This window comes from Misgurnus anguillicaudatus, chromosome 2 (genome assembly GCF_027580225.2).
Source record: "Misgurnus anguillicaudatus chromosome 2, ASM2758022v2, whole genome shotgun sequence".
NCBI lineage: Eukaryota > Metazoa > Chordata > Actinopteri > Cypriniformes > Cobitidae > Misgurnus > Misgurnus anguillicaudatus.
This window is the reverse complement of record NC_073338.2, coordinates 39358856-39373761: the sequence shown is the minus strand read 5'-3', so window position 1 is coordinate 39373761 and position 14906 is coordinate 39358856. Positions and strand designations below refer to the sequence as shown.

The window sequence follows — 14906 nt, the reverse complement described above, 5'->3', positions numbered from 1 at the left end:
GTTCTGGTTAGTAAGGTGACTTAGGCAATCGTGCGGAGAAGGGGAGGTGGAGGGATGCTGAAACTATCGAGGAATGAGGGTGAGTTGGTTTCCAGTCTATATAGGTTTCTGTTGATGCCAATCAGGTGGATACCTGATTACTGATTGTCAACAGCTGGTCGTAGTTGAGGTGATTAGGTTGATTATTTGAACGTGTTCCTCCCGAACTTTGTTAATAAAAACATCATTTGTGTAAAACAAGTTGTGCATTTGTTGTAACATTAAAACAGGAGATCAGACTTACTCTGTGCTCAAAAAAAGATGCTCAAGGCTCCATTCCTTTGTGGGTGTGCGAGGAGGATATGCTTTTTTATTTGTTGTTGCGTTAAATCTTACCCAGATACAACAGTGCTATTTTCTGATTGGCTATTGTGTAGCCTCTTTCTTTTTCTTGATTGCCTGATAAATGGCACGCTTGAACTAGAACTCCAGGGGAGACGGGCTTGATCGAGAGAACGGTGTGGCCAGATGCATTTTGAGCACTGCAGCATATTAAATATATGATAAATAATTTTTCTGCGTGAGAAATACAATGTGTGGCAGGAGTGCATGACAAAAGACTGAAAGCCCGGCTATTATCAGAATGACCCTCGCGGCCTCAAAACACTACCGGCCCACTGGGAAAAGTCCTGACTCTTCTGATTGCCACTCCGCCACTGCTTCCAAGCTTTATAACGGTAGAAAACAAGGATCAGGGAACAATTTCTGACTTTAAACCCCTAAAAAGTGCATTCCTCCTTGACAGAGGCATCCATATGGCTCTAAAGAGTTATTAAGGTCTTCTGCGTGTAAACGATGCAAAACTAGTTTCCAGTAACGATGCCGTCTCACACGGTTCAATCAGACCCATGACCAAGGTGTTGCTAGTGCCACTACACAACTTTTAAGTGGAAAGATATGAAATTAAGAGATATTATTATTTCTATCTCTTATCTCTCTAAAGTTTAGTAAATACATTTATGTATTCCAAACATGGGCGTCGGAAAAAAAATGTGGGTGGGTCCAAAACATTTACTGGAGTAGATGCCATTTTCTTGTATTCTGGTGCCGTTTAATTAAACAATTGTTTTTATAGCCTATAACTTTGTTTACCTTGTTCTGTCACAGCCCGGAGTGCAGCATGCGAAAGTAATACATTTTCAAAATGGAGTTTAATTAATATAGACTCTACATGAGACAAGTGGAATGGATTTGAGGAAGCAGCAGTGTGGAAGTCAAGGCAGTAGGTAAAACGCAGAATGGAGTGGAATGGATTTGACTGACGGCGCTCTGACAAGTGAAAAGACATGCGTTGAATTAGAGAAAAAGTGATATCATTGGTCATAAAAAGTGTTTGGGTCTTGTCCCACTCACACATAATGGTTCTGACGCCCATAATTCCAAAAACCTTTCTCAAACTTTGTTTTTCTGTAAAAATAAAAGCTTTTCCACTTCAACACACATTTGCCATCATCAAATGTCCTGGATAAAAGCACAGAGTAAGCATTAAAGGTAGGGTAACACATTTTGAAAAATGCTAACGGTAGCCACCTAGCAATGAAATCCCGATCCCACCCTCAAGTCAAATCGCCATCCAAAGTCACGCCTCTTTCAAAACACATGAACACGCACAGATCAGACGGTCACATCTCATGTCTCATTCAGCAGTGAGAAAACTTTGCAGTACAAAGTCGAATAACACTTCCAAAATAACCAAACAACTGGTTTACATCAGAATTAGTTTAAGCACACATTCGGTTGTGTAGACGTAGTAACTATATCGTTACGCTAATCCGTAAACGAACACAAATTTTATAAGCAACACAATGTTTCATCAAAGTAGAATATCTGAATCCATCTCAATACAAACATATCGCGTACCTACCTTACCAAAATAAAAAGTGCAACGACTCTTTCAGACGCTTTGCAGCTCCTGCAGCTGTTTCATCTCGTGGTAAAGCAGTAAAGTTACCGATGTTCATTTGGGGTTTTGCTCTTGCTGATCCAGGCAGTTTTTGCTGTTGTTGTTATAAAAGATGCCTTTAGTTTTGTGCCTCCTGTGTAGGTTGTCAATTTAGCAGAAAAGTTTGCTGTTCTCACTGTTTACAGGCAGGAGGTGAGCGCACGTGAACGCGCCGATGACGTATGGTGTCTGAGTGGACTCGCTGCGCGGTTGGCATTCAAATTACACTTACGTATGAGCAGGGCCGGTTTTTGCTATGGGCAATGTGGGCGAACGCCCAGGGCGCAATCTATGTGAGGGCGCACGAGCGCCCTAAAAAGAAAAAAATTATATCAAAACCGCTCATTTCCATGTCAAGTTAGTGCTGAGAAACACAGTTGTGTGCATGTCAGAAGGAGACACCCCTCGCTGCAGCCTGCAGCGCGATGACGTAGTGGATTAATCCAATACGTAGTGGATGTTCAAACACGCATGCGCAGTTAATATAATGTTACGCGCATGCGCGGTGCTGTGTTGTTGTTGATGAACAATCGCACGTGCTTTGGTATTTCAAGAAGAATCTGCCGAAAAACGAAGGATTATTTAACAACAGTGATTGTATAAAGGTAGGTAATTAATCTTTATTTACTGATTTGTTGTTTCAACATGTATAGTCTTGTGTAACGTTAGTGTTATGTGTCCGAAGCGGTATAAAGGTGACTTAATATGCTAACAGCGATTCTCATTTTAATCATAACGTTACTTCAGAACATAATGCCACGCGTGGACAGACTGCAGGTCTAATGTAAAACTAACCTGATTTTTTTAGGCTAACTAATGCTATTGCATTGTTCTAGATGAATGTTTTTTTAAAGGACAGTTGCCCAGTAATAGGTGCACATACTGTAACCAGTGTCACTTAATCTTAAATTAATACATCTGGATTGGATTTTTTTATAAAAGAGACTTAGTACTTGTATGTTAACAATCCTTTGCATTTTTATTTGAAAAGTTCAACTTAATGAGATTTGACTGTTTTTTTTTGTAGATTTGACTGGATTTGGCAAGATGCCCTTGCTCATTAAAGAAGATGGAGATGTGGCTTTTATCAGACTGTTGACATGCCAGCTTTTTCACTATGTTGTTAGTAAAGCATCTTTCAGAGAAAAGGCTCATGTAGTCTGGCTTGACAGTAAGTTATTTAATTAAAAAAAATTTCCATAGCTCAATTAGAGCATTACATTATTAGCAAATATCATCAGGTAACACACATACTAATTAAAGCATGTCACTGTAAGTCACTTTGGATAAAAGCATCTGCCAAACGTGTAAGTGTGTGTGTGTGTGTGTGTGTGTGTGTGTGTGTGTGTGTGTGTGTGTGTGTGTGTGTGTGTGTGTGTGTGTGTGTGTGTGTGTGTGTGTGTGTGTGTGTGTGTGTGTGTGTGTGCTTATAGTAACAGTGTTTTTATTCTAAATTCATATAAAGTATCCCTAGATTTAGACTATACATTTAAGTTACTTTTTAATATTTACTTCTCCTTCTTAAAATAGGTGTTGTCAGCTGGAACACATTCTCCGGGGTGTAGAGATTTATTTACAGACTGTCCACCAGGTCGAGTTGGAGGAATTCGGGTGTCCCAGGGATGAATAGTTCATCTATTCTGCATCAGTAAAGCAGTGGTGGCGTGGCACTGACTTTAAACTATTTAAGATCAAACTGTGACAAACCTGTGCTGACTGCAGTCAGTTATATGTGACCCTGCCTGTGAAAAAACAGGATAAGTCTTGAAATGTAATTATGATATAATGAGCATCAAAGTGTTATTTTCATTAATTTCACATTGATTTTGACATTTGACATGATTTTACTCCGTCAACCCCACACACCCAGCCAACTTTTTCTTTGAACTTTTGCCCTTTGGCCGGCGCTACAGAGCACTGAACACTAGACACAACAACAGTTTGTTCCTCAGGTTATATTAAACCTAAACAATTAAAGAACCCATAACTTCCACACCTGTCATAACTGTATATTGTTTATAATCACCACATACTGTACATCTGTAACTACCATTCTAAACTATGCTACTGTAAATATCACCTATTATCTATTTGTACAACAACAGCATCTGAACATCCATACAGGCATCACTACACACAATTGTAAAAAAGGAGAAAATATATATACATATACTTATATATACTTACTGTACCATGCTGCTTATTTAAATTATTTTTGTTTTTATATTACTAGTGTGTTATTGTCTTTAATTTAACTTAGTTATTCTATTTATGTCCGTAACATGTCACCAAGACAAATTCCTTGTATGTGACAAAAACATACTTGGCAATAAAGCTGATTCTGATTCAATATTAAAGATATCAATGTTTTTTTTTACAGAATGTTGTTTACATTATGTAGAATGAGTTAATGTAGAAAACAGTAAATCACAGAAAGATTACTAGCTGAGTTTTCACTAAGTTCATGTTTAGGCCTAATGTTTATTGTTAAAATGTTTTAATATTTGCAGTCACTGATCATCAGTGAATTGAATAAGATGTGGGGTAAAAGTTAAATAAACAAACAACTTAAATAAATGACAAGTTATTTTTGTTTCCATTTAACAGTAACTTGAATAGATATATATATAAAAGAATATTTTTTAAATAACTCCAATACAACACTCAAATAAATGATTGATTAAAACGTTACATGTATCATTGCTAATATACCTTATCTTGTTGTTTAAAGATGATTGTTTAATACATCTTAACATTACCACATGTTAAGATAATACATTACACAATGCTAAAAATGTAAAATGAGTTTACAGTCCCTTACGAAAATTAACCATGGTTTTATTGTGGTAAAAGTGTAGTAACCATAGTTTTTGGTGTGATTATCAGCAAAACCATGGTTTTACTACACAACCATGGTTTTCAAAAACAATAGTTAAACAATGGTTAATCAAAACTATAGTTATTTTGTGGTTACCATGGTTTTACTACAGTACCAGGTTTTTTTGGTTTTAACTGTAGTAAAACCATGGTTAATTTTCGTAAGGGGTAACGTTAGCCTACTCATTCAATACGATCAGCTTTTATGGATAAATTATGTGAAAATAACTGCACTGAACACGCGAAAACATGGTATTATTTTGCCCGTGGGTATCCACGTAAATTTATTAACTAATCTAGGACAACAGCGCGTTTATCGGCATTTGACGGCAAATGTGTTAATGTTTGTGTTCAAATACACAACCGAGCACTGGATTTGGATTTATATTCACTGCGCATGCGTGTTTGAACATCCACTACGTACTGGATTAATCCACCACGTCATCGCGCTGCAAGCTGCAGCGAGGACTTCTTGGTCAGAAGAGGCACGGGTGAGGGGGGCGGGGAATCAACTTGCGACTGCAAGTCCCTCGCTCGCCTTAAGGGGGGCGAGCGAGGGATTGACTGATCCCAGGCCAGAGGTCACACAGCACAAACTGCTGCGTCTGCTTCCAAATAACTGATCCCAGGCCAGAGGCCACACAACACAAACTGCTGCGCCTGCTTCCAAGTAAATTGTATTTTTCATTCCTAAAATTAACATAGACCCATATACATACGAACATGTAATTAATTGGGTTTTGTGAAAAAAATTCTGTAGAGTCATCTAACTTACGTGACTCACGTCACGTGACTCCGGTTGATTGACGGGTAAAACGGACGTTATTGTTGTTGGCAAAATGTAAGGAAAGTTAATGATGTCGAGTCATCCATCATCCATGGATCAAATTAAAAGACCAAAGTAGCCATCTCAGTTGCCCGGTTCAGGAAAAGAAGATGAGGAGAAACGGGCAAAAGATAAAGGTATGCCGATTTATATGAGTGACGACGTGAGTGACAGTAGGAAATAGGCTATTTATATTAGCCTCGCACTCTTGCTAATATGTTGCTATTAGCCACAGAATACGACTGTATTTGGTTTTAGTTTTGCTGAACTAGCAACTATTAGAATTGAGGCATCATGCCATGCAACTAAATTCACTCTATAGGCAACACAGTCTAGTTGGTGTGTGCAACACAAAAAGTGCAAATTCACACAGACCTCCTGACTGTGAAATTTTTTATTGTTTTACGCTATATGTGTCAACTTAAATAACTTCTAATATACATTGACATGGCATTTTGTAAGCTACAGTGATATAGCTTTTTAAATAAATTGTAGTGTATGCTTAGTTTATATAGGATGTTAACAAATACTAATAAAATGTGTGTTATGGTCATTTTAATTGAGTAACTGATGCATGTGTGAAACAAGTGTATCTTACTTACATAAATGTATCTTAATTGTAAATTCAGGGGCATTTCTGAAATATTTTAGAGCTAGAGCACCCACTGGCCAAAATGAGGAGTCAGATACTTCCACAGCAGCATCTCTGTGTGTGTGTGTGTGTGTGTGTGTGTGTGTGTGTGTGTGTGTGTGTGTGTGTGTGTGTGTGTGTGTGTGTGCGTGTGCATGAGTGGGTGTTTATACTGTATTACATGTTTTTCTCTGTTCTTGCTACCTTTTTGTATTTAAGATTATATATAACAAAATAATACATGAAGGTGGCGGGGTTTGGGGGTAATTATTTTTTCTGGGGGCGGCCAAGGGATGGTTCGCCCAGGGCGTAAATCTAGCCAGGACCGCCACTGCGTATGAGGGACAAAAATGGAAATGCCTGTTCGGACCGAAATCTATGATTTGTTGAACATTTTTTGGTCCTACGCCTTTCACAGATAACATACATTTCTAGAAATACATTTAAACAACTTAACACAGTGATTGCTATCAGGATGTGAGGAGACTTTTAACCAGCATAACAAAAAATGTTTCAGGATCAAATCTGTTACCCTACCTTTAATATGTTTCACAAAAACTCATTTATGAGAACATTTAATAAAAATATGTCTGTATCTCAGGAAATATGACACAGTACATAAAGAGAGATATTGGAGAGATCTCTTTGCATTTGCGGCAGACACAAGGATTCAGAAACCAAAAGGATGATTGTGGAGCATTGCTGCAATTGTTACCATGATGTCAATAATGACAGCAGAAACAAGTAAGTATTTATTTTGCATTTAGTATGTAGTTGTGTGATATCTGAATTTGTAATAAATAGGCAACTGTCAATCATTCATTCATTACCAGGTCTAAGTGCAGCACATCCGTCTCCAGCAAGGAAATCACATCACCTGGCTATAACAGAATTTAAACTGCATCTACAAAATCTTTCTTATTTCAGAGCAGTCATGTAAGTAGGGCCTACTTACTGTCAAACACTATTTATTTTCTCCACCCTATTTTTTGTTATTCACAAATCATACTACCTGTCTTTGCACACAGTTTCTACATTGACAAGGGTCCAAGATGCAGGAGCTGGAGGGAGAGCTGGGTGGAAGGAAGGAAGATCCAGGAACTCAGACGCTAAAGAAGTAAGTCAATGGTGTAATTTAATTTAAAAATTACAATAAGCAATTTGGATTGATGCAATATAAAATATTTTTATATAATAAAATAGAGATGAAGAGCATAAGACTCCGAGATCTGAACATATTTTGTTTTCCACATCATAATTGAATCATAATTTACTAAATAATGAAAGCCACTAATTATTTGTTCCTGTCTGTTACAACGTATGATTATGCAAATCGGAAATAACATTCTGGGTTAAATATAGACGATTAGCTAATTCTCAAAGTAATGCATCTGGGTTCCCACGAAATCCAGACTTAGAAGGTGTCCAGTATCAGATTTTTTAAAAAGCCAATTTTTTTGCACATATAAGATTAAGGTCTAAACTTATTTTTAGAGGATTTAAAAAATATAATTATTTACATTTTTTAGATTATAATTATAAAAAAATTATCATTACCTCATCATGATATTACATTAAATAGATGCATTTACAATCTCATTTTTCGGTAATGAGAACTAACAAGTTGTCTAGGTACTATGACAAACAAACTTTCAACTTTTATCTGGAGAGAAAAAATAAGAACTGCTTACCTGGTAGCCATATTGAGTGTCACAGTCACAATTATGCCCCTTTCAACTTTTTTTTGAAAATGTTAGTTCCTTGAGGGCTTAGACAATGGTTGAAAATTGTTGCGGAGGATGAGAAAATTTTTCTTGGACACATTTATATTACTTATTATTGTCTCTACATTTAACAATGATCACCAAATACCACATTTTTATTTACTGTAAATGTTTATAGTATAAAATGCACTGAAGCTTTTTATTTATTTATTTATTTTTAATGATAAATATTTCCATGTCAAAGAACCCAAATCCAGTCATGGACACATTGCGGTAATGAAATTTTTCCCCTTAAATGTGGAAAAAACAACAAAATTGGTGTGTATGATGTTATTTGAAATCATGTGCAAATAGTACCTGAAGAGATGTTTGTATATGCTTCTTATTTTGATACTATAGGCTACTTTGCATTTACTTTTTTATCAAAATGTTTCATGACACCTCATAAGTCTAATTTCGCGAGAATCGAACATCTATTTAGGTGTTAAAGCCTTAATTCAACTATGGGTTCATTTATTCGTTTACACATTGCACATCCTCACCATCACGAGTGAAATCAGAAGTTGCAGGTGCTGCGCAGACCGATCGGCGAATGACATCAAAGTACCGCGAGAGCGATTGCGGTGCTTTGATGTCATACGCCGATCGTTGCTGCGCAACGCTTCACGAGACGTCTATCAAACGTTTTCCATTTGCGTGGAGTCGTACTCCTTCAGATGTATACACTGTTGTGCTTCGTGAATTAACATTTTATCGTGTCAGACAAACAGTAAAACTGAACGATAAACATTTATAAACAAATCTATCATACATTGTGGATAATGGGGTCATTTCTGTCTCCTGAACTGAGGAGAGTGCCTCCTCGAGCTTCCCCTGAGGAGTCTGTGAACGGTCAGTCAATACAAACAATATAATGACTAAGAATAAGCCTAAATCTGCTGTATGAACCTGCATTTGTTTAATCTGTTTTGTATTTTAAAATGTTTAAAACAGCTGGGTTATCACATATGCTTTTAGTCTAAACGTATAAAAATAGCTTTAGGCTAATGTACATTATCTATGACGTAACGTTATGTATTTTTCAGACGTTTTAACACCCCTTAATGTTTCAAACTTAGTGAAAGCATTGATTTATTGCAGTCTGGCGTGTAAATGTTTACTAATCTACAGTTGATAATGTTGTTTTTATAGACAACCAAACATAGCTACCATCAAAGTTACATAAATCTGAGGTTTTGTAAAAGCATTTTCCAGCAGGGCAAGCGATCTAGAAATGAACAGGCCAGTTTAATGGTATGAGCATCAGAGCTTAAAACATCTGTAATATCAATATAAGCCACTTGTCTTTGGTTTTGTAATCAATTATGTTCATCCTGTCTGTGGTATGATTTGTCAAAGTTGATTTACATGAATAATAAATCAAACATATTTTTTTCAGGATATAGACATAACTGGAGTAACTTTGTGGAGTTAAAGGGATAGTTCACTTTAAAATGAAAATTCTGTCATCACTTACTCATCCTCATGTTGTTCTTAACCTGTATGAATTTCTTTTTTCTGATGAATACAAAAGAATATATTTTAAGAAATGATGGTAAACACACAGCAGTAAGTGACCATAGACTTCCATAGTAGGAATAAAAAATATGATGAAATTTAATGGGTACCATCAGCTGTGTGCTTACCATCATTTATCAAAATATTTTTTTCATCATTTATCACAATACTTCCAAAATATTTTGTTCCTACTATGAAAGTCAATGGTCACTTACTACTGTGTGTTTACCATCATTTCTTAAAATATCTTCTTTTGTGTTGAACAGAAAAAATAAATTCATAAGTAAATGGTGACAGAATTTTCATTTTAAAGTGAACTATCCCTTTAAAGCAACAATATCCGCAATGGACACTAAAGACTTTTTGAACCTTAGACATCAGTTTAAGTTTTTTTAATTTTATTGTCTTGATTACAGTGATTTATAAGTAAATGACTAATGCATGCTACAAATACAGAGAACATTCTTTAAAGGGACAGTTCACCCAAAAATAAAAAAATGTGTCATTATTTACTCACCCCCATGCAGAGGCGGATTTATTTTACTTTTACTTAAGTAAAAAGTACTTTGGTACTTTTACTAAAGAAAAGTAAAAGTGCAATTTTTATGTATTTAGGTATTAAATCAAGTTTAATATGTATTATAAAAGGAATATACAGTATGATTCTATGCTTTAGAATGTAGTGAATTTTTTTTAGTAAAGTACATTTTTCCCCAAGACAAACACTCTGATAAAGCACAGATGCTTGGAATATGTAATTAAAATACTCAAGTAGTGTCCACATCTGCCCCCATGTTGTTTTAGACCTGTATGAATTTCTTTTCTCTAAAGAGGACATTTTAGTAAATGAGGATAAGCTCACAGCTGGTGGAAACCATTGGTTTCCATAGTAGAATAAACAAATACTATGGAAGTATTGTGATAAATGATGATGACGATATTTTGATAAAATATGGTAAGCACAGAGTTGACGGTTCCCATTGAATTCTGTGTGCTTTTCATCATTTCTTTTGTGTTCATCAGAAAAAAATAATTCATACAGGCCTAGAACAAAATGAGGATGAGTAAATTAAGACAGAATTGACATTTTTGGGTGAACTATCCCTTTAATGTCAAATTAATCACATGTAATTTGAGTATGTTCGCTCTAGGTGGCAGCACTGTCCAACATTTAGTGATGAGTGATTGGTTTTGCATTTTTTGTAACACAGCAAAATAATCTTTATTTTTCTTATGATCTTTTTAACTTCTAATCTTTTTAACCATAAACTCTGGGACAGCAATACAACACTTGACTTCTTTCGGGATAAATCCTCTCCTGAGCAGCAAAGAGCAATATTTGACAATGTAAACACCCATCACAACAACTTTATAAAATTTGCGGAGTATCTTCAGGTTTTTAATAAAAAAACATTACATTGAAAAATTATACTTACATTTATACAGAAGCGTTAATGGCGGTTTGTTTTATAGTGACTAACTAATTCAACTGCAGTTAACTATTTTGCCTGATGGTTGTAAGAAAAAAAATAGATATGGATGTTTCTATCTTTCAGATGATGAATGATATTAACATTGGGACACCTGTACCCAGAGCTCCAAAAATGGAGAATAACAAAAACCTTGCCAATTTGGACATAATCTCTGATGTAGAAAAAGCAGATCCCTTTATAGATAGGCCTATGTGTTATTCTAAACAAGAGTGATTAGTATTGTCTTTAGTAATAGCTATGTAGGTTTGAACGCATTATTTATTAGTGATTTAGAGACATTCACGGAGTGACTTTAATGCTATGTTTATTTCAGCATTGTTTACAAACAATGACAAACATCTCAGACTTTATAATCATACATAAAACATAAAGAATAAAAAATAAAGATTCACACAGAAGACAGTATACAGTTAATATTTTGTCAGATTAGAAATCATGAACAAATGATGACAGATGCAGATCTGAAATGAATGTAATCTGCATTCTGCACTCAAATAAAACCACAACTATCCGCAGAAACTATGGGCTGCTGTCCATTTTGGCAGTGGTGAGGTGCTGATGTCTAGTACGTGTCTTTTTATTCATTTTTGAGCTGTAAAAAATACAAATTTAAGTCATTAAATGTTATATGATCAACATGAAAGAGCAAGTACATTTGTCACTAATTTGAGATATAAATGTTACATGAGACTTCTTTTTAAGGTTACGAAACACCCAGGGCACCCATTTCTTACCTTAGACGATAAAGAATTTCTTTTACCCAATTGTCATTAATGCTCGCACACACCTTCTTCTTGTGCTTGGTAAAGAAACTTAAAAAAAAGATTATGACATCAATTACATATATCTCAAATGCACTTGTTGCACTACATATATTTTCTGGATCAAACTTTAAATTCAACAACCATCCAGTATTATTTTTGTCAAAAGGCTGCTTATTGTTATATGTTATTCTTTAAGATTAAAGGCAAATGTAATAATGCTGTAATAATAGTGCCCTGTTATAATGCCGTGGGTTTCGTGACAGTTACAGTATGTGCCACATATTTAAATGCATTGCTTATGCTGGTGTAACCACTTTGTTGTGGGTAGGTGGGTGAACCCTGACTCATTTCTGTGGTCACCTGGTTACAGTACTCACATAATGGCATCCATACGACACACCTCACGGGAGCTCTGCTCGATGTAGCCTTTGATCCAACTGAAGGGCAAAGGCTCTCGAGTGTATTTCACACAACAGGCATAGTTCATCGGCCCGTCTGATATGACACAAAACACGCACAGCAACAGATACATCAAACAGAAAATGACTTCATATCTGAAATTCAGACTTAAGTCTCATAATCTAATCATGCGGTTATAACCATCAAAATTTGATTTCAATCTTTGACGTGACCAAAAACCTTATTCACAAAAAATAACTAGTTGTGTTTTTTACAGACTGAGTCATATATTGCCTCTATACAGTATGTTAAATAAATAATTAAAATAATTGAACAAATCAACAACAACAAATACAAAGCTTATAAAGTGTTAGTATGCATGCTGGACTTACAAGCTGCTGGAGTTTGAGGAAACAAGCATAGAAGCAGGCTGCTGATGAGAGCAACTGTGACTACAGACATTATGAGAGTTGTATCAGTCAGTCAAAGATGTTTGCTTCGATACCGCAGGGCTTTATATATAAGCGAGATATACCCATATCTTAGAGCAAATCAAGATTCGGGGTCAAAAATGGGGACAGCAACATGTGAAAAGGGGACAGGAAGCCAATACAAGCAGAAATTTTATATTGCTTACAAAGCAGGTTTTAACCGCATGTGCAGAGTGATCTAAGATGCTTTCTATTCTTAAGCAATCACATGAGTAAGAAGTCCTGCATGTTTATTTTAGAAGAGCTTTGAATGTCACATTTGCCTTACTGCTTTGTAATTTTTATGGACTGCATAGGGGATTAAGAAATTAGGGCGTAAATCAGTGTTGTCATCATGGTGCTTGTGACAAAAAGTGTTTTCAATTCTTGTCTCTTTGATGTCTAACATGAAAAATATTATGCATGCACTCTAAAGAATCATTGGGTCAAAAATGGATGAACCCAACCCACTTGGTTGTAATTTAACCTATGCTGGGTTGTTCAAACTTAAATGCCGGGTTATTCAACCCAAAATTCTGGGTGTTTTAAGTTACTGTTGGATCAAATAAAAACATTTTCTGACTTAATTTAACCCTGGGGTGCATTAAAGGAATATTCAATTTTCTTAAAAGAAAAATCCAGATAATTTACTCACCACCATGTCATCCAAAATGTTGATGTCTTTCTTTGTTCAGTCCAGAGGAAGTTGTGTTTTTTGAGGAAAACATTGCAGGATTTTTCTCATTTTGATTGACTTTAATAGAGCCCAACATTTAATACTTAACTCAACACTTGGCAGTTTTTTTTCAGCGGAGTTTCAAGGGACTATAAACAATCCCAAACGAGGCATAAGGGTCTTATCTAGCGAAAGTGGACTAATCCTTTAAGACCTTAATTAGTTGCTTCAGGTGTGTTTGATTAGGGTTGAAGCTAAACTCTGCAGGACACTGCCCCTCCAGGACTGAGTTTGCACACCCCTGATTTGACCCAACGGCTGTGTTCGTCCCTTTTTGACCCAACGCTGGGTTGAAAGTAACCCAGCATATTTTAAGAGTGTGTCATGTTTGCATTTATGTGTAGTCTAGCTGTTTGTGATAGGCCTATTTACTTAATCTTATTCATTTTTTTGACTACATTACAATTTGATGACATCATTTCACACCTTATCTTATGCCACCAAATGTGTTTACTGCGGAATTTGTTTGTTATGCAATGTCAGGATTAGCTAAACCTCTTCTTTACCATGACCCATTTAGCGGTGAGAATGACAATTTCCCCTCTGAGCAAAAGAACAAATTAACACGCACAGCTTCTGTGACCTAGAAAACATTTCAATACCAGAATCTAACTGAGAAGAGAGAGAGAGAGTCAACACAAATATCATACAGTACATTATATACATTTAATGCACATATAGTCTGCCTACTACACTCTACATTCTGCTGGGTTATTTTTAACCCAATGCTGGGTAAATATTGCGCAAAACACATGTTGGGTTATAAATAAATGCTTGGTTGTTGTTAACCCAACCATGAGTTGAAACAACCCAGCATTGCATTGAAACAACCCAGCATAGGTTTATTTATTAACCCAACATCTGTTCTGTCCACTGTTTACCCAGCATTGGGTTAAATATAACCCAGCAGAATGTAGAGTGTATGTGGCAGTTTTCCAGACAATGTTTAGATTAATCCGAGACATTGGTCTATTAGGACATTTCCAAACATATCTTACAAAATATTACTGGTGTGCATCTTGACACAAAACAATATAATAAGATATGTTAGTGCAAATGTTTTTAAATTAAGGCAGATTAAATATCCATTTAGTCTGGGACTAGGATAAGCCCTATCTGGGAAACCGTCCCTATCTTTGATAAAGCCAAGAGATAAGATATACATTTAAAAAATCTTTTCATGTAAGGTGCAAAATGTCAGCTGCAAGTTCTATTTTTGTCCATTGGTAAATCATTTATACCATATTTCCAGGAAATGTCTTGAGAGCCAAGTGATATCTAAGAATTATAGCAAGAGTTATTTCTTTTGTCATACATTCCTCTATTACATTCTTTACAGCATAATAACATCTTTTTATATGTCAGTGATAGATGATAGTGATATATGTTTGACAGATAAATAAAACAGTCAAATAGATAGACAGACAGACAGACAGACAGCAATATTG

At 35.7% G+C, this 14906-nt stretch overlaps 1 protein-coding gene across 1 annotated transcript; it reads right to left on the bottom strand.

Annotated features, from left to right (window-relative positions):
• Positions 1-11376: 11376 nt before the first annotated feature.
• ccl20l (C-C motif chemokine ligand 20-like) lies at positions 11377-12803 on the bottom strand. Its single transcript, XM_055203153.2, has 4 exons — positions 12645-12803; positions 12231-12348; positions 11824-11901; positions 11377-11681 (listed from the first exon to the last, which is right to left on the bottom strand). Exons 1-4 carry the CDS (start codon positions 12712-12714, stop codon positions 11609-11611), a joined length of 339 nt encoding a protein of 112 aa, XP_055059128.2. The 5' UTR covers positions 12715-12803; the 3' UTR covers positions 11377-11608.
• Positions 12804-14906: the final 2103 nt, after the last annotated feature.